This window comes from Dermacentor variabilis, unplaced genomic scaffold, assembly GCF_050947875.1.
Source record: "Dermacentor variabilis isolate Ectoservices unplaced genomic scaffold, ASM5094787v1 scaffold_18, whole genome shotgun sequence".
Lineage (NCBI taxonomy): Eukaryota > Metazoa > Arthropoda > Arachnida > Ixodida > Ixodidae > Dermacentor > Dermacentor variabilis.
This window is the reverse complement of record NW_027460346.1, coordinates 1,264,916-1,283,719: the sequence shown is the minus strand read 5'-3', so window position 1 is coordinate 1,283,719 and position 18,804 is coordinate 1,264,916. Positions and strand designations below refer to the sequence as shown.

Sequence of the window (18,804 nt, the reverse complement as noted above, 5' to 3'; positions counted from 1 at the left end):
TACCTCTCATTCAATAAAAGTAGCGCTGTCAGTTTTATAACCATTCTTGGGCGATAGACCTCTTTAGCATTAAAATTTCCGTGATGAAGATTATGCGAAATGGAAGTCATTAATACTGAAAACAAACAGACATCGGCAAGCTTAAAGGCTCTCAGTGCGGTTATACTTTCCAGGAAACATGGTTACGGCAACAATGCGTGTGTTTTTTTGTTTTCTACAACGCGCCAGCGGCGCTTTGTTTTATTCTGTGACCGTGAAGTCCAGAAACGAGCTCACCTTCTCGACGCCGCACGAGAGACCGTCCGTGATGTTCACGTGGTAGGCGTGCCCCCGCGCAGGGGTGCAGAGCACGCTGCAGCTGTTCTCCACCTGAGACGCGCGCAAAAAAGCCGCGCGTGAGAGTGCCGCGGGGGGTGGGCCGGCGGGGGGGGGGGGGGGGGGGGCTCATTCCACCTCTGCCCTTACCACTGTCAGTGAAGGCAGCATGTCAACGCGACCGGTTAGCGGTGGCGGCACTCATTTTAACGTCACGTCACGCCCCCAGTGCAGAGAACCGGATAAAAAATAACGAGCCATATTGCGATCCTTTTTTATGCAGTTTTTGTGCGGTTCATAGTTTTAGTGTCTCAAGCACCGATGTGCTCCTGTATGGAACAAAACGCGGGCCAAGGGCAGTGCCTCCACTGTTTCAGTGTTGCCGACGCTAGCCGTGCGGACGTCCATGAAGAAATGACGTCATTACAAATTGTGTTCTTCCATGGCGACCAGATCAAGCTACTCAGCAAACATCAGCAGAAAATCTAGGTGTGGCGAACCAGCGCCTCTAGCAGTCGCGAGCACAATACAGGCACTGGTATACGCTGTGTTTCGAGAATAACATTGCAGAGTCAACAAATAGGAATTTAGGTGAGCAGATAGTCTATTTGTCTAGCCACACGACGCGCGTACATAAGTATTGTTTTCTGCAGCTGAATATTATTTTTATCCAGGTGCGTGAAATGTCTAAGAAGCGAAGGCCTTAGATATAGTCAAGTTCTACGTACAAAGAAAAGCTGTTTCCAAGGGAATTACGCTACTTGAATGGAGATTTATATACGTAAATAAACAGTTTAGAGAGGTGGCTTTCATTCCTTAGGCGGTACCTCTCCGAAGTTAGCTGAAGTTTATTCCCAGAGTCAGAAGGTTACGAAATAAAGACACCAAATATATAGCTAAGGTGTAGAGCTAGCGGTGGAAAACTAGCGCTACTTTACCAGGATGAAAAACAAAAAAATATACACACGTCTGTATGAAGTTGCGCAGTTTTTCCACGATGCCTCTATGCCAACTAGCCCAAATGGCAACCCTCATGATAATGTAAATATAAAAATTTACACGCCGAGTAACGCGTGCTTTCATGGAGGCAAGGACATGATTCGCGCTGTTAAATGCAGTTTTGCGACAATGCGCAGTTGAGTTTCTTGGTTCGTTTCCAACACGTCATTCCTTTTATGACCGAATATAAGTCGGTGTTTAAGTTCAGCGATTGGCCTTCCTCAGTCACCTACGGCACTGCAAGATTCATGGTGGGAATTTTGAATTTTACAATCCTACAGCAGTGATGATGATGGTGATTATTGTGGTTATTGATGATGATTGAATTCACCTTTGAAACGGGTTCGTGGCGCGTGCGCCATGCCGTGACGCTCCGACATATACCTCTAAAAAGCGCCCGTTTGTTTCACGTATTTTCTGCTGTAAAAATTACGGCACCATCACTGCATGGAGCAAACCGTGTAATTCCGTTAATCAGGCAACGTGCATGCGAATAGGTTTGAAGAGAGATAAAGAAAGGATGGAGCAAAAGTGCGAAAGTGCAAATCTTACAAAAAAAAAAAAAGAAGAACATTATAGGAAGGTCCCCGGTGTCGCCGCAGCGGATGCGCGAACCACTCTGAAATATATATGCATCTTGGCCGAAAAATTGGCTGATCGGGCATCCAAACTGTGGCAGCAAGAGCTTTCCATTGTTTAAGTAGTTGATGAGGCCCAGAATAGCTACTTCTAGGTCTGCCGAGGAGCTGCAGGAGGGTGGATAAGCCTTGAGTTTGATAGTATAGTGAGAGTTACGGTTACTTCAAACCTTGGCGCTAGAGAAGTTAAAAGGAAGACTTTGCATCTGTGGTGCTCTACACGTCCTCACCGAACGACTAGTTGGTGTGTCGTGCGTCGAGGACGTCGCTGGCAGCGAGAAGGACGTTTCTATCCGACTTCCATGCTGTGTTCACGTAGTGCAGTGCAAGTGTTTTGCGTTACATTGTTCTTTTTTTCTTTTCTTTTTTTCCCCTGCGTCTAAGTGGACTAGGTGGTAACTGAACTAAGCCATCCCCTCTGCTTGCTTCCGTTTCTTCACTTTATGTACCACTGTGTGCTGCTCTGCGCTGCATATATGCGTGAATTTGTTTATTTGTAGTACATGTTAGGCGGTGGAACAGTTAGAACTTGCAAACATCAAAGACCACACTTGTCCGATATGCTCGTCATTTCTGTAACGACAGCTGTTGTTCTACCAAAACACCTTGCACTTCTGCTCCCTGAACTCTAGAAATTGTGGCTTTCAAACTTGCAAGCGCAAGCTTCAGTAAGCACAAGCTGTAACCAATGAAGCGTGGTACATTTCATGCGTAGTGCTCTCTTTCATCAAGCTTGCTATATGAAAGCTGAAGTTTTAACTATGACAACGTACTTCACAATATATATATATATATATATATATATATATATATATATATATATATATATATATATATATATATATAATATCGCAGTGCGCTCTCACTACGGCAAGTTCACTTTATTCGGACACTCAGTTCGAGGTAGCAATGATATGTGACAGTGACAAGAACTTTATTGGAGATATGTCGTACCGAGATGTCCCAGTTTTCTTCTATGGTCGTATGCTCAAGCTTGAACACTTTTTTGTTTACCGCTGGTATATATATATATATATATATATATATATATATATATATACGACCATAGAAGAAAACTGGGACATCTCGGTACGACATATCTCCAATAAAGTTCTTGTCACTGTCACATATCATTGCTACCTCGAACAGCTTTCTCTGAGTGTCCGAATAAAGTGAACTTGCCGTAGTGAGAGCGCACTGCGAAAAACTATTTACGCTCAAGAACTTACACTCTCTTCATTTTCTGCCCCACAGCTGCCATTGTCTAGCGTGGACTTCCCGAAAATTCAAAATACAACCTGGAGTGCCTATTTCTTGAATACAACCAGCGAACTGTGTATTGCAATAAACCAACTGCCATATACGTTGTCACTTATTCAGCATAGCAGTTTATGTCGACAGAATGTTTGCTGGTCCAAACCTTGTTCGTCAGTATTCTACAATTAGGTGCTTGTTTATGCTTTCATTGCAATTATAGAAAGTATAAGGCGCATACAGCGTATATACGAAGGTTGTGATCCGTGAATCTTTCTTCTTATGTGTATTGTAGAGCCTAAATTGCAGAATTAGTACAAAGAGTAACCCTACGCCATTTTTATACTCCGATAGCCCCATTGCTTATCGTTCCAAATATATAAGTGAACTTATATTGCCAATAAGAGATATTCGATTTTATTAGTGCACTTTACCATAACACTTATTGACAAGCACAGTTGTTTATTATATCTTTTATCAATGTGCCTTCTTTTTTCTTGAGACTGCCCCCCCCCATCTTCTTTTTTAAGCTACAGTTACTTCTAATATGCTTCAGATAGAGGTTTTCCTTCGGGCATTAGCTGTTGCTTTGGTTTTATTGCTGGGCAAGCAAAAACACTTCTTTTTTTTTTTCAGGGCCTCGTCAATTTTTTTCTAGTGTGGGATGCACAACTAGCAAACTGTGTAATTTGAGCAGAAAGACCCTGCAGCAAGTTTCACAAAGAGAACCTCCCAAGGAAACGTAGTACTATTATACAACGATTACTAATGACGGTAGCAGGCTTGTTCGTACCGAAAATCACCCTTCCAGAATTTAGAGGAAAACTGATAAGAGTTGTAACTATTATAGCATGTTATCAGAGTGCCGTAGAATGAATTAACACAATTCAGTATTTCGGCGCGTTGGCGCGGTGCAGTGAGACGAAATTGCGGACGTATGTTTCTTTCTTTTTTGTTTTGCTTTTTTTACAGTAACTTAGTTAGCGACTGATGATGCCAGGAAATGTCCAGTGAAAACAAAGGCGTATTTCTTACAGTGTTCTACTGGAGGCCGCATGGTGGCGAAGCGAGACATTTAATGAACACATGCAGAATTTCATGTCATGGTTTGCCTGCTGTGCGATAGGCGCTTTTCGTCAGACCTAGCTTTCACTTAACTACGAGGCCTATGCTGATAACAATAATATTTGGGGTTTTACGTGCCAAAACCACTTTCTGATTATGAGGCACGCCGTAGTGGAGGACTCCGGAAATTTCGGCCACCTGGGGTTCTTTAACGTGCACCTAAATCTAAGCACACGGGTGTTTTCGCATTTCGCCCCCATCGAAATGCGGCCGCCGTGCCTATGCTGATCGTGGTGCAGCTAGAAGAAAGACGCTAATTATTTTATGATGACCAGCCGTGGTTGCTTAGTGGCTATGGCGTCGGTCTGCTAAGCACGAGGTCGCGGGATCGAATCCCGGTCACGGCGGCCGCATTTCGATGGGGGCGAAAACACCCGTGCACTTAGATTTAGGTGCACGTTAAAGAGCCCCAGGTGGGCAAAATTTCCGGAGTCCCCACTACGGCGGGCCTCATAATCAGATCGTGGTTTCGGCAGATAAAATCCCACAATTTAATTTAAATTCACTGTTACGTTTCGCCTACGACGCGCGGTTTAGTCGGCGCGACTGCAACAAAGCGGCAGACATTTTGGCCCGTTCGGCGTCGCCGCTACGCTCCCCGCCAAGCGCGTCCAGGCATGTTCCGATGCCACGTGTCTTCATGTGCGTGTGTGAGTGTATGTGCCATTGTGCCCGACCGGCGGCGATACGACAGCAGGAGTCACCTTCTCCTCCCCATTGTGCCCGACCGGCGGCGATACGACAGTAGGAGTTACCTTCTCCTCTTTGTGCCCGACCGGCGGCGCCACGACAGTATGCGTCACCTTATCCCATTGTACAATCACGTGCTCGTCTATTGAGGGGTTCCTTCTTGCCCTTAACTGCGAGAGTATAAAAACAGCTGCCCCCGGACGCCAAAAAAAGGGCTCCGATTTCTTCTGTTGAGTAAAGTGCACTCCCGTCTCTCTACTTCGGTCGTCCTGACCGCCAACTCTTTGCGATGTTAGAATAAACAAGTTGTTTTGTTGTTACCAGTCGACTCATGCTTTGCCGGGACCTTCGGATGCTTCCAGTTGTACCCCAGGCCGCCAGGCCAACGCTACCCTTGGGGCTTGCGACCCAGGTGCAACAACGGGCGTCAGCGCCGAGTTCCCAACAACTCGCGCCAGCGGTCCGACCACAACATCACATTATGATGAAACGGAGGTTGTCGTCCGCCATGGATGAACCAGGAAGATGACAATATAACAATCAACTGGGCGTTATTTCATCGCTTCAGAGCAAAATGTAAAGAGTTTGATGCATGCCAGCTTAAAAATAAAATGCGAGCACACAAATGTTCTGCAGAAAAACGGGGGGCGGGGAGGAGGCGAACTTAGAACAGCATACGTATTACAAGAAAATTTCTTCGTCGCTCATAATCTGTAAACGTTACGATAGGGCAATTCGAATAGGTGGATATACAATACCAGTTTGCCTCAGATGGAGCTGCGAGTGACAACAGAAAATATTCAGGACATGATGCATTCTGTCGCAACATCCCACTGGCCACGTTTCCTTCAATTTTGATGGGTAACGTATGAATCAATCAATCAATTGAGGTTTTATTTCTCCGTGAGAAATGTGAGCGTAGCAGAAAAAAGGCTGCAAACTGCAGCTTGACAATACTCTGGCCCTCTACAGAGTTCGACGGTAAGTTATCCATGGCGCACTTCTAAGCATCACATGTGCAGGAAGAAATAAAGCATGCTAGGTAAACGCATTAATGCGCTGTTATTTAGACCCCAGCCTCCACTACTCCACTTCTCAAGTTATCTAGTGCAGCAAAGAGTAGATCAATCGGACACCAAATCGTGTACAGCGCAATCGGACACCAAACCATGTACAGCGCTCCACTGTTAAAGGGAACATTTTAATGTGGGGTTCTTACTCTGTTGGTGCTGTAGCTGCATGTACATGCTGGGGCTACGTCAATGCACTGCACCAGTGTGTAGAAAGGTGCCAGCACCGCCAACCAGAAGTCACATGCTGCAAAGTGGGGTGATCGTACACTTGCCAGAGGGGATAATTCGCCCGGGATCGACATTATACTGTGTTCCCTTTAACAGTGGACCGCACTGTACCTCCGTGGGGTCTACTATTCCGCTGCGCATGCATGCAGTCATGTCGGAGAGTACGATAGGCCACCTGCACCGCCCTGATCAGGAAGTGCGCCACGTGGTTTCCCAGGCAGAGCGCCGCCATGGTGGCCTCGTCCAACACGTGCTCGCCGGTGCCCTTCTCGCTCCAGGGGGAAGGCTTGCCCGACGCCGACATGACCGCCGGCAGGGGGAGACACGCGCCGCCTTCCGCTGCGGCTGCCCCTGCACGATAGCGTTCGCTTTAAAGGAGTCATAGCTTCGGCCTGCCCAAACATTCGCGCAAACTTTACGAAACGGAGCAGGAAATTTAAATGCATGCTCACTCATTTTATTTTGAATAGACATTGTTCTGTTTATACTTCCTTTGTCGTGCTGCGGTCATGGGCACCAAAGCACGCGAAGCTTGTCGGTTTTCCATCGTTTCGTGCAAACTGATCAACTTCATGCTAGCTATGCATATACATGGCGTTTTTTTGATAGAACACACAGATTTTTTATTAAAAAAGTTGACTGTCCATCCCGGCCCTGCGAAAGTGGATATGTAGCGAAGCTGTTGCAGAACCACCCCTACAAGTGCTGATGGGGGTATGCAACGCTTTATTGGTGGTTCGGATGCTTGTTTTGAGCTTTGTCTTTATTGAAACGTATGCTGTTCTGTGTGTTGTATATGTGATTTCAATGAATCTATGTACTGTTGGGTTCACTTTGCTGAGCGCTTGTACACGGAGGTATGAGCCATTGCATTGTTTTATTACTTACGGGCGTATGAGCTATTGCTGATGACGATAGACGTCTGTTTTGAGCTTGTCCTTTATTTAAACGTGCGCTGTTCTCTAATATCAACAATCAAATTTTACGGAGCGCGAGATTTGAGAATATCCGTGCAGCTTCACAATGCAGCCTAGTATTCGTATTTGCAGCCTCTACCACTACATATGAACAACATTGTGATGTTCGATTATACTGACTGCTATTACAGGCTGCTCGGAAATTGAATGCTTTATGAGATCCCGCGGTCCGCAAATTTTCGTGGTTAACTGTACGTTGCACGTGATTCCAGTGAATGTATGCACTGTTCGCTTCACTTTGCTAATCGAGTGCTTGCAGCCTCTGCATTACGAGGGGGGTGAGCCATTACGTTTTTGCTTGCTTAGGGGAGTATGAGCCACCGCTCATGAAAATTTCTGCGCACGGACGGATACGAAAAAAACCGACCACCGAGAGGCTAACAGCTTCGCTGTAAATGTAATGAGCGCAGCGAGCGTCGCGCTTTCACAGGCAAGTTCCTAGGCAAGGTGTACATATTTTACCGCTAATAACGTTGACTTCAAAAGACTAATTAATAAACATTCATTAAGTACATTCTTATTAGTGCATTGAGGGCCGTTGTCTAAAGGACAAATTTGGAGGCAGTGACATTTCGCGCACACCAATCCTTTAAAAATCTACAAAATCGCACCTAATTCGAGATGTGCATCACCAAATTCGAAAGCTGAATCGAGGCGTTATCGATACCGAGCGCGTCAGACTACAACGCCCCGTAAAGAAGCGGAAAATCCTGACCTGAGGACACGAGGTACGACTTCCTAGATTAAAAAAGAAAAATGAAGGTGAATGTGAAGGCCATCAAATTCGTCGATTAAAAAACTGCCCGTAAGCACTAATGAAAAGTTCATTAAAACGTTTTGTTCATTAGTATTCTCAAGCTAACGTTATTAGCGGCAAAGCATGTCCATCTCGCCTAAGAACTCCTTTGCAAAAGAACGCCACGTTCGCTGTACTTAAGCCTTTCTACAAAAAAAAAATGTATTGTCTAAAATAACAACCTGTATATGTATCTGCCTTCTTTTGCTCTGTTGCTGCCATCATCAACATCTAGCGGAGGCATCTGTTTTCATAACGTAACGTGGCTTAAATATTGCTGCTCTCGCTTGAAAATGTACCCTCTAGATAGCAGAGAGCAGCGGCGCTGCATTGCAAATATTGATTGCCCAGGAAACTCGCTGAATCCGACCCTCACATGAGGGTTTAAATTGGTCAACTTGCATTTACATGTACTTCTTTACATTTTAGCAATATTTAGCGAAATTATGAATGAGCAGGCCTTTCACAAAAAAATGTGGCTGTTGAAATCTACCCGTAGTTACAAAGTTCAGAGCTTTCATTGATAAGCTTTTTTTTTTATTCTTCGATATCAATGTGGTAATCTGGTGTAATATTAAGGGGGCATGCTCTCTTACAAAATGGTCGAAGTAGTTACTTGCTACTGTCACACCGTTTGCTGACTCAGAATAACTGCATTTGGCAACGATAGAGTTAGTAACATAACTGGACTAAACGGGGTAGTCATTGGTACTAATTAGTCCCAGCTGCCATTTCCGAACGCAGTTAGCACTACCGGATTCAAAGTTTCTATTCTATAACACATGCATCGGACGCACTGTGGAATACGCCGCAGCCGATCCGATAAATGCGGCAAAGGCAAGAATCTTTGTATCAGGTGCATGGTGCTATCTGCGTTTCGAATTGGCAGCTGAGATCCGTTAGTAACAGTGACTACCTCGTTTAGTCAGTTATATTACCAACTCTACCGTTGACAACTGCAGTTATACTAAGGTAGCAAATGGCGTGACACTAGTTAGTAACTACTACGACCTACTTAAAGAGTGTATGTTAAATATAAATTAATATAAGTACAACGCGGACTACATACCACTTTAAAGGGCGTTTGCAAACCCAGGTACAGCTGGCTTGTCCAAAATCATCGACAGACCGCCAGATGTGTGAAAACCATGATAGAGGACTTGTCAGGAAATATCATACGGCTGTAGACGCATCGCTTAAGTTTAAATGTGTCTCATGCACAGTGGCGTAGCTAGGTCGTCTGGCACCCGGGGCCCATAGGTCTTCTGTCACCCCCCCCCCCCTCTAATGTAGTCGAGGAAGGCGAGGATATCGACAATTTCCGGGTTTCAGCACCAGTACAGCCGCCTTGGATACCGCACACGTTCCCCTGGTCCCCCTCTCCTTCGCTTTCTTTCCCAGAGATCACGAATGCAGCAAATATACACGCTGTTTTTCCTGCGCCAAATAACATAGGGTGCTGCACTGATAACGTGTGCTAAGCCCATGTGCACATCTTCTGTCAGACTGTAAGGCTTGGCAGCCAATACAAATGCGGCATCGTGGAAAACATGACTCACGTCACAAGTAACAAAAAATATCTTTATAATAAAGTTTTAATTACCAAATTTAGCGGCAATATTGCATTTGCAAAATTGAAGCCCGACATTCATATCTTGCCCAACAACTTCACAAAAATCGTCGTAGTTACTATGGCACGCAGTATTTTGTCTGTGGGCAGCCCTGAACGAAAACGAAAATTAAATTCTTTGTCAGTGACGCTGATCTCCCCACCCTATTAGAAAACGCTACCTGCCTCCCCGCTGCGCGGGCGCCAATGCTATGACAATTACGAGTTCTCTTCATTCTGATCAATAAAGCCTTGTTTTCATTTGCTGCTATACGGACCAACGTGATTATCCGAGCTGCGGTACCACCGCAAGATTGGGAACAGAATAGAGCACGCTTCGCGTCGATTCTTGGCGTCACCATAAAAAAAAGAAAGAAAAGGCCGCGATGAAGCCCGTTCCAGCGAAAGCTTGCACTGCTGTTGGTCTGAACTCGCAATGGAGAGGATTAAGGGATAAACGTGACTGGTCCACTATTTCATATTTCTTTAGCTGCTGCCATATACTGGGCGCCGCCCGCAGTGCCAAAGTACTGTAGGTTGTAGCACCCAAAACGATTTTGTTTAAGAAGGTTTTGTTGAGTTAATAATATGACTTTGAGTCCTCAATTCTCGAATCGAAGTGATTCCTCTATAAGTACTAATTACGGGGTTATTAAGGATATGGTTATTACTTATCTGCCATATTTTTCGCGCCACCGAGTTCCTAGTAATCACAAAGAGACATAACTTCATAGAATCTCGATCGGGAAATATCCTTACAAAATTAAACTTCTTTTATAAAATTCTGTGCAGCTGATAGAGACACTGTACTTGTCACATGAAGTCACACAACAACAGTTTTCTGAAACTTTCGAAGGTAAGAAGGAAAGCGTAAAACACAACGGCAGGTTTCGCAGCGGCTTCTCGGAGCGAGCGGGGGAGGGGAAGTAAAAGCGAGCCGGACATCGCGGCGGGCCCGCGACTACAGCCTGTCGAGTCATACGCCGCCAAACTCTTCGGCCGAACCGAGTCTGAAGACGATCCAGAGAATCCCATTCGCGACTTTTGACGGCCCCACTTATGCAACGTCGCTCTCAACGAACGCTTCGCCGTAAACGCGAGCGCCGGGCGCGCTGCTTGAACGCCCTCTTGCTGCTGTCTTTGCTCGTCTTCGCTGCGCTTTCTGAACGGAAGAGGGACACAAGAGCCCCAACGCCTTACAACGCCTCACTGTATGTTTAGCGACTCCTGCTCCCAGCATGAACGCACAGCACGAGCGCACCCCACATGAAACGTTCCGCTAAGGCGAATAGTTGAGCGACCATATCGCGAATTAAATTTTTTAGCCCGCACATTCGTGCAATTATTTCGTGGGGTGTTTATAGAGCTGCAGCCGACAATTCTGCGGCGCAATGCATCGGGTGCATGAGCTCGGGCTACTGGATACCGGAGCATTCTTTGCAATTTGCGCCCAGTCAAGCCGACGGAAAGAGGGGTGTCTTCAGGCGTATATGACACCCCCCCCCCCCAAACTGGCCCCTTCCCACGGCCCCCCCCCCCCTGTTGCTACGCCACTGCTCATGCACAAACGCCCGTTTTGACGGAAATTTACGAAGTATTCTAACGTTTAGAACAAAAGCTAAACATTCTCAGCATCACTATTATTGCATATGTTGTGCAGGAACACTACCGGCGTGGACAACCAACACTTCTAGCGGTCACGAGCTGGTTAAAGGTACCGAACCGCCGTCTTCTGATGGTATCGCGTCACACACACCACTAGTTGTAATCGCCATGCGTAGGAAACAGCGACCGAATGCTTTGACTTGGTAAGAGCTGTTTGTCAATGGACGGCCACTTTCTCTGATATGACCGCTCTCACCACTGCCTGGCATTTCTCCTTACGAGAAGATATAGTGAAATAACCGCTTTCTGAATATGGGCCTACACGTTCCACAAGCTGTGACGCACACCACGCATGCAACGATACACTTTTCGTGGACGAAATTTCTGTCTGAAAGGTTGCAAAGCTTGAACTATAATATAGGAGTCGCCAAACCGTGGAAATCGTCAATTTTTGCGCTAAAAAAATCCTCTTTAGCATAAAAAAGTTGCTTGTCTTGAAATCTAGAAGTCGTTTACTGCGCGGAAATATTTTGTCGCTACGTCACACCAGGTTGGAGTAAAGTAATGCTTTGAACGCGGATTCAAACCAGCGACTTTGGATACAGATACTCCAACTCCACTCCATGCACGCAACTCAAGGGCAATTTACATTGGCAATTTTGATTACATAGGAAGATAAGGAAAATTCCCTACAGAATAGTACAGTACTCAGAAAAAAACCGCGCAACCTCCTTTGGAAGTGTAGTTGTAGTGAAGGCGATAGTAATTAAAGAAGTCTTTTGCAATCAGATACCTGTAGGGGAGAAGCGGTGGCGGGGAGACAATGGAACAAATGTTAACATATTAAACCTAACGTTTCTTCGTCTTATTACTTTTAGCCCGTTAATAATCTTATTAAGTTATTATTATTATTATTATTATTATTATTATTATTATTATTATTATTATTATTATTATTATTATTATTATTATTATTATTATTAGTGCATTGTGTGTCACAAATTTTCCGAAAACTTTTATATTAGGTCAGTTTGGGTGCGTAAACATAAAAAAGAGTAAATTTTGAATTTCAGGTTTTCAGATTTGTGCACTGCACTTTTTAACGTACTGGGTGTTTTTTTTTTATATACTGCACAGATTTTTGATGAAGGTGTTACGAAGGTAGCGAATGTGGCGTTTTAGCAAAGTAGTGTTTCGGCGAGGCGGACATAGTTTGCCACAATAGTGTGAGTGTCAGAAAACGAATTAATAAAGAATGTCTTGACTTTTTTAATATTGACATTGGGGCATTTGTGCAAACAGTAAATTTGGAGGCGGACCGTTTTTAATGCAGCCCACATTTCCTTATTCTTGAAAATCGCGCCTAATTTGTGATATTCGTCACGAAATTTCAACGCTCAATGCAGGCAATATCGAAACCGAGCACGCCCCGTTGCTACGTTTGACTGAAACGCCTCGTGACGAAAGTGCGATGAAGTTTTAATGATGGCGGGTGCCAGCAAATACCGATACAGGACGTCGTGGCAGGTGCCAGTGAAAACGTGCTCCATCAGTACGTGTCGCGGCTGGCCGCGACGTCCCCCCCCCCCCCCCCCCCCTTTGCTCCTACACTTCGTCGCACTTTTCGTCAGGATTCGTGTGATATGATAGCGGCGCGTTCGATTTTGAGATTTCCTGGCTTGTGCAACATCTTGAGATAGGTGCGAGTTTCAAGATTTCAAAGAAATGGGGACGCATTAAAATGCGACTGCCTCCAAATTTGCCACATAAAAATGCACTCAAGGCACTAATAGAAAGTTATAATGATCAAGTTACAATTTCTTGGTAATTATTTTTTCTGAAGCTCATGTTATTAGCAGCAAAGCATGTCCACCTGACTAGGAACTTCTATGCAAAAACACGGCGTTCGCTGCGTTAAAATATTTTTGTAAAAATCTGTATAGTTTGAAAAAAAAAAGCACCCTGCATGACGTAGCGACGTTTAACCTTGCATAGCCTCTCGACGTTCAAATTTCATTTTATTATGTGAGTTCCATGTATCATTGAGGGCTAAACAATGCTTAATTATGACAGGCTCTAACGTATACGGTATATATTCGCGCTAAAGTATGCGTCCATCTGTTATGTGCTATTTTTTAACACACGGCGAACAACGTGCTCGCGCTCAAGTACGCAAATGTGAAATTATTTTGCCATATGGTAAGCGGGTGTGACTGTGCTCACCATGTTGCAGTAAAGCTCTAATAGACTCGACCCGCCGTGTTGGCGTTGTGGCTTTTTGGCGTTGCGCTGCTAAGCCCGAGGGCGCCGGATCGAATCCCGGCCGCGGCGGCCGCATTTCGATGGGGGTGAAATACAATAACGCCTGTGTGCCGCACATTGGGTACACGTTAAGGAGCCCCATGTTGTCGAAATTAATCCGGAGTTCCCCACTGCGGCGGGCCTCATAATCATATTGACACGTGTACTTATCTTTATCGGGCGACCACGTTTCGCCGCCTAACAAATATAATCGCACAGCGCGGGACGCGCCTGCATGTATCCGAAGTTTCTGGAAAGTTATCGATGCTTTTACCCGGCTGCCTGTTGTCGCCGAACCTTGTGTTATCTGATTTCATCGCGTGACGCGAATGGTGTAGAACTTTGTGGAAGGCACGCGGGTCCGAACGATTAGTCTGGAACATTCGACGACTGCTGTATAAAAGCCGACGCGCTTGACCCGCTGATCAGATTTTCGACGATCGCCGACCGTGTTCGTCGCTATCGTTGCGCTATAAGTGTAGCCTGTTTTTGTGGGCACAGGTTCGCCCAATAAAAGTTAGTTTTATCTTTCACAGTATTGCTACTGTGTTCTTGAACGTCACCACCACGTGAGAATATCGTGGTTTTTGACACGTAAAACCCCAGAATTTAATTTATTTTAGTACATTAGCAGACAAGTTTCTGCGGGGTGAAAGCCCCAGCGTATACGAACTTTGGCTATACTCGTACAGCTTCTCTTGCGTAAATGCCTTCCGCGATTGATCGGTGTCACGCTTGTTTCGCTAAAACGCTGCTCCCTCTCATGGGTCGCGGGCGCTCAAAAGCTGGCCAGTAATTAAACGCTCTTCGGCAGCAAAGTTTTGCGAATACGAATTCTCTCCCTCGCCTGCTCCTCTCACCATTACCAAATCCCACCAGCAGGAACCGCACGAGAGCGTAGTACGCCCTCGCCTTCATGACAACCGCATGTCTCCGCCCTGGCAAGCAGCCCTGCGCAACAAAGCGTGAAAAGAGTAAAGTGCTTAATCATGGCGTGAGACAAGTGCATACACCCAACCGTATCTGCACTATGACAGTGATCATAGCGGCCAGAACGTTCCCTCGCTATCATGAGCGAGGCAAAGAAAACAGGGAACTTCGATATACTAGACAAATGCATGCAACGACAATGCGAAATGCCTAAATATGGGTATGCTTCGTCTGCTCGCGCAAGGTCATCGTAAGACAACGTGGACAACTGCGCACGCGTGCTACGTAGAGAAGGAAGCGAATTTGTTCAAAAAAGCGATGAGAATTTGGTCTGCCTGGAGAAAAGACGGGTGTATATATGCACGTACATTATACATACAATATAGCCGTATACCATACAAATTGACAGGTAAGAGCAAACATGCTGGGCATCTCTTGTTTCAGCGCAACCGAAGTAACAAGCTTCCGTACGCCGCTTTCTGGAGCTTCCTATGTTCTGCACATTTGACTGAAGGCCACCTTTTTCCCGTTTCCAGACTGCTGCAGAGAAAAGTGCACCAGCCTTTGAAAAATAAGATATTTGTTACGAGCACCATCTAATTAATTATCTTAGGACAATGAAACGCCACATTTGAGGCCTACTCATACATATGCGTGTAGTGTACAGATGGTCAGCAGCGCTTGAAACATTTTCTATTTTTGAAGTCAGACGTTTATCAAATGCGCAAGTACGTAAAGTCAATGCTATTGAGATTCAGGGATCCAACAGCGTCCCAAATGAACATTTCATGGGAAAAGTTGCATCAATTAACATCTTCGAGGGCGCTTTCCCTGTTACCTGGTAAAATAAAGGTGTCGGTTTGGTAACATTCATGGAGTATATATGATAATAAACTTCATTTCGTTGGCACAAGTGCTGACGGGAATAGCGACATTCATAACGGCAACAGTTACTTTGACGCCCAACTATTTTACATTTATTACTTTATTTATTTAAATACCTTCAAGGGGACATACAGCGTTACGGAAGGGAGTTTGGCAACATGTACAGAATATGCATCAATTTTGCATGAGTAAAAATACATTCGAACTTTTACGTTTAAGTCCGGCCCAAAGAACGCATCAAAATATAAACATATATTATAGCATATATTCATCAAGCACAACTTTAAATACATAAAACTTGTTTACTGATACAATGGAGGTGGGCAAAGTGTTCCAATCTCGACCTGTCTGTGGAAGAAAGTAAAAAATTGCGGGCTCTCCAGTAGTCGAGAATAGATGTAAGCATCAAATGGCAACCGGCAAAGCACATTGGTTGGCGATTATACTAACCACAACATCGGTTGGCGATTATACTAACCACAATCGTAAAATGAGTTTAGTGCATGTTCGCAATGGTACACCCCACCACACCACAAGGCACCACACCGCACCACACCGCACCATGCCATATTGTGCACTGGTCTATATGGACGCTGCCCAGCTAGAAGAAAAAAACTGGCTGAAGGCGGCACGGGAGGCAGCGAAAGCCACCAGACAGACAGAGCGCACTGCCCAGCTAGAAGAAGAAAAGCGCCTGAAGAAGCTGCGTGGTGCCATCTCTTGAGGCGATGCAAAACCTGCGCTACAGAATTCACAGACCGCTGGCGTTCAAAAGAGCACAGGCAACCCTGTCTCAGCGCCAAAATATGACAATGAAGTGTGCGGTGCCCTGTATCTGCCTTTTGAACGTCGCCTATTTGAAATAGCAAATAAAACTTCAGCGTACTAGGAGTTACAGCTTGAGTGATCTTGTGAACAAACATTAGGAAAAATTCAGAAGCAATATTTTTGTAACTTGTTTGGGCAGTAACTGGCGTATTTAATGCGGTCCTATACAAAGGGTTGGGGGCCAGAGACAACATTTTCTTAAGTTTTGACTGGTTGTCCGTATGATTTTTTGTTCACTGTTCTCGTTTGAGTGCTTGGACAATGGCTCTGGCTTGTGGTTCAAGGTCGCTGACAACGGGAGCTAAAAGCACTCATGCTATAAAGAGCCGCAGTTTCGCCAGAACAGCAAAGCATTGATTGCGATAAAGAAAAATATTAGACAACAACACAAAGCAAGGCTCGTAGTTTGATTGGTCATATGAATTACTGTGAACATTCGTTTACTAATACCTTACCAAGCACGGTGTCACGCGCGCACGGGTAAACATGAGCGAATCTCACTCGATAACCGCGAACACTCGCTATGACAACACTGGCGCGATGAAGTACGGGTGCGGCGAGCGAATTGCCATTCGGGCTGCCTCCCACTTCAACGCAAAGTAGGCGCGGGAGAACACAGCGCACACGAAGCCATCACCCCTCTGTGAGCGTAGCCTTTGTACCCACAGCAGATTACTTCCAAGATAAAGCGCGCGGTCGTGCTCAGTCGCGCCATTCGCCACTGGCCCCTTAAGAGGAAACCCGCGCCAACCTATCTCCCCCTACCTTATAGCGCGCCCGCTCACCTCCCCCCATCCGCCCCCCACACACACCTTGCGTACTCGAGGAGACGACCCGCATCCGCCCCACCTCCCCTTCCGGCGCGCGCAGGACGCCGCCGCACCAAGCCGCCATCCTCGGCTCTCCCTCGCGCCTGCAGCACACGGTGCGCGACCGCAATCTTATAGCACTTGGACTTTGTATGCAACATCACCACGACGCCGACGGTGAAAATTCGAACAAAAAGGGTGTTTTACTTTTGTATTCTCAGTGCAAAAGAATGACCTCATATTTCTAAGTTTTTTTGCTGACAACTACCTGATTCATGATGATATACTTGTCCAAGAGAAGGGTAATTTTGATATTCCAGTGTTACCACCAGATGTTCAGCATTGCTGCTGTTTCAATAATTGCTCCTTATATATATATATATACACGTGTGGTGTGTTTGTGTGTGTGTGTGTGTGGGTGGGTGGGTGGGTGGATGGGTGTGTGTGTGTGTATTGCAAGTGTTACTGGTGCATAGGCTGTGGTAAAAGGCACAAACATTATTGAGAACGCAGACATGGTCACAATGGGTAACACAATAGGCAAATAGTATAGTGTACAAATGGCTGTGCCCCAAGTTTATCATTTAAACAGAAAGTACACAAAATAACTGAGTCACGTGAATTTTTATCTGCACTGTTTTACATGTAGTATTGTTTTTACATGATAAATGTCGAGGATAGCATTAAGGTTTGAAAATATCATGAAAACTTTGCTATGTCGTTTCACTGAAGTTGCAGCACTTACAAGCGCTGCATATATATATAAATTTTATAATACAAAACCTATTTTTTGTGAAAGTAAGTTTGCATTTCCCAAATCTAGTCATTAAAAAATCACATATACTTTCTGCCACTCTGTGCACACCAAGATAGTGCGTCAAGAGCAATAGCACTGGCGAAAATAATATTTAAAACAAGTTGCATACACCATTATGCGCTTCTGATAGGACCTGCGCTGCAAGTTTGATTATTAGGTAGAATGTACATCGTTTGAAGTGTAAAGTCTTTTAGTAAAATGAGTAAGGTGGACTGCTGGGTGCTTGCCTTCATTAACAGTATGGCATGTATCACGTGGCTGCTTTTTTTTTATTGTTTTTGACAGTCTTTTACATCAAGCATATTTTTCAAGTAGCTAGGTAGGTGCTTTACAATTGTGCTATACATGAAATACCTGATGTTCTCATGCCTGACGTGCCTGTACAGAGTTTTCCCGTGCAGTCCGCATTCTATAAACTTGATTAAACTGTCTGAATTAAAAATTATCAAACCATACTTTAGCTTTACGTTTTTCATGATTGTAATTTGTGAGCATGCACTAAATGTGATAAAGCTCAATTTCCAGTGGAGAAAATTTATTGGTGCCTAAAGGGAACATAAATATTAAGCAAATCAGAACAGTTTCTTATTTGATATTTTTTGATGCTACCCTCAAGAACTATTGAACAAATGAAAGGCTCATCATTAGCACTAGCATCTGTGTGTCCTGATTTTGGCGTTTAGTAAGTGCAGTTTGGTTTCTGCTGTGCAGGATCAAAGCGTTCATCCTCTCCAGCAGCTCCCGAAGATGGCAAGTCGCAGCAGAGACGCCTCCACCGCTTTAACTTCTGTGACTACGAAACGAAAAGTCTGTTCGATCTAAGGGCACATGTCCCTTTCAATGTAATTTGTGCCCTCAGAGATTCTCATGCATATCCAGCCTGATTATTCATTTGTGCATTCACTCAAGCGAGAAGCCATTTCAT

At 45.0% G+C, this 18,804-nt stretch overlaps 1 protein-coding gene across 4 annotated transcripts in view; it reads right to left on the bottom strand.

The window, feature by feature from the left end:
- The window catches only part of LOC142568306 (uncharacterized), a 48,775-nt gene that overhangs the window by 14,708 nt on the left and 15,263 nt on the right, over positions 1-18,804 (bottom strand). For 3 of the 4 annotated variants that reach the window (XM_075678299.1, XM_075678301.1, XM_075678302.1), the window contains exons 2-4: positions 14,471-14,561; positions 6,498-6,673; positions 277-369 (exon numbers count right to left, since the gene is read on the bottom strand). In XM_075678299.1, coding sequence (XP_075534414.1) covers positions 277-369; positions 6,498-6,673; positions 14,471-14,528 — 327 coding nt within the window. In that variant the 5' untranslated portion in view covers positions 14,529-14,561. The remainder of the gene's footprint in view (positions 1-276; positions 370-6,497; positions 6,674-14,470; positions 14,562-18,804) is intronic. The other variant, XM_075678300.1, reaches the window with a different exon arrangement.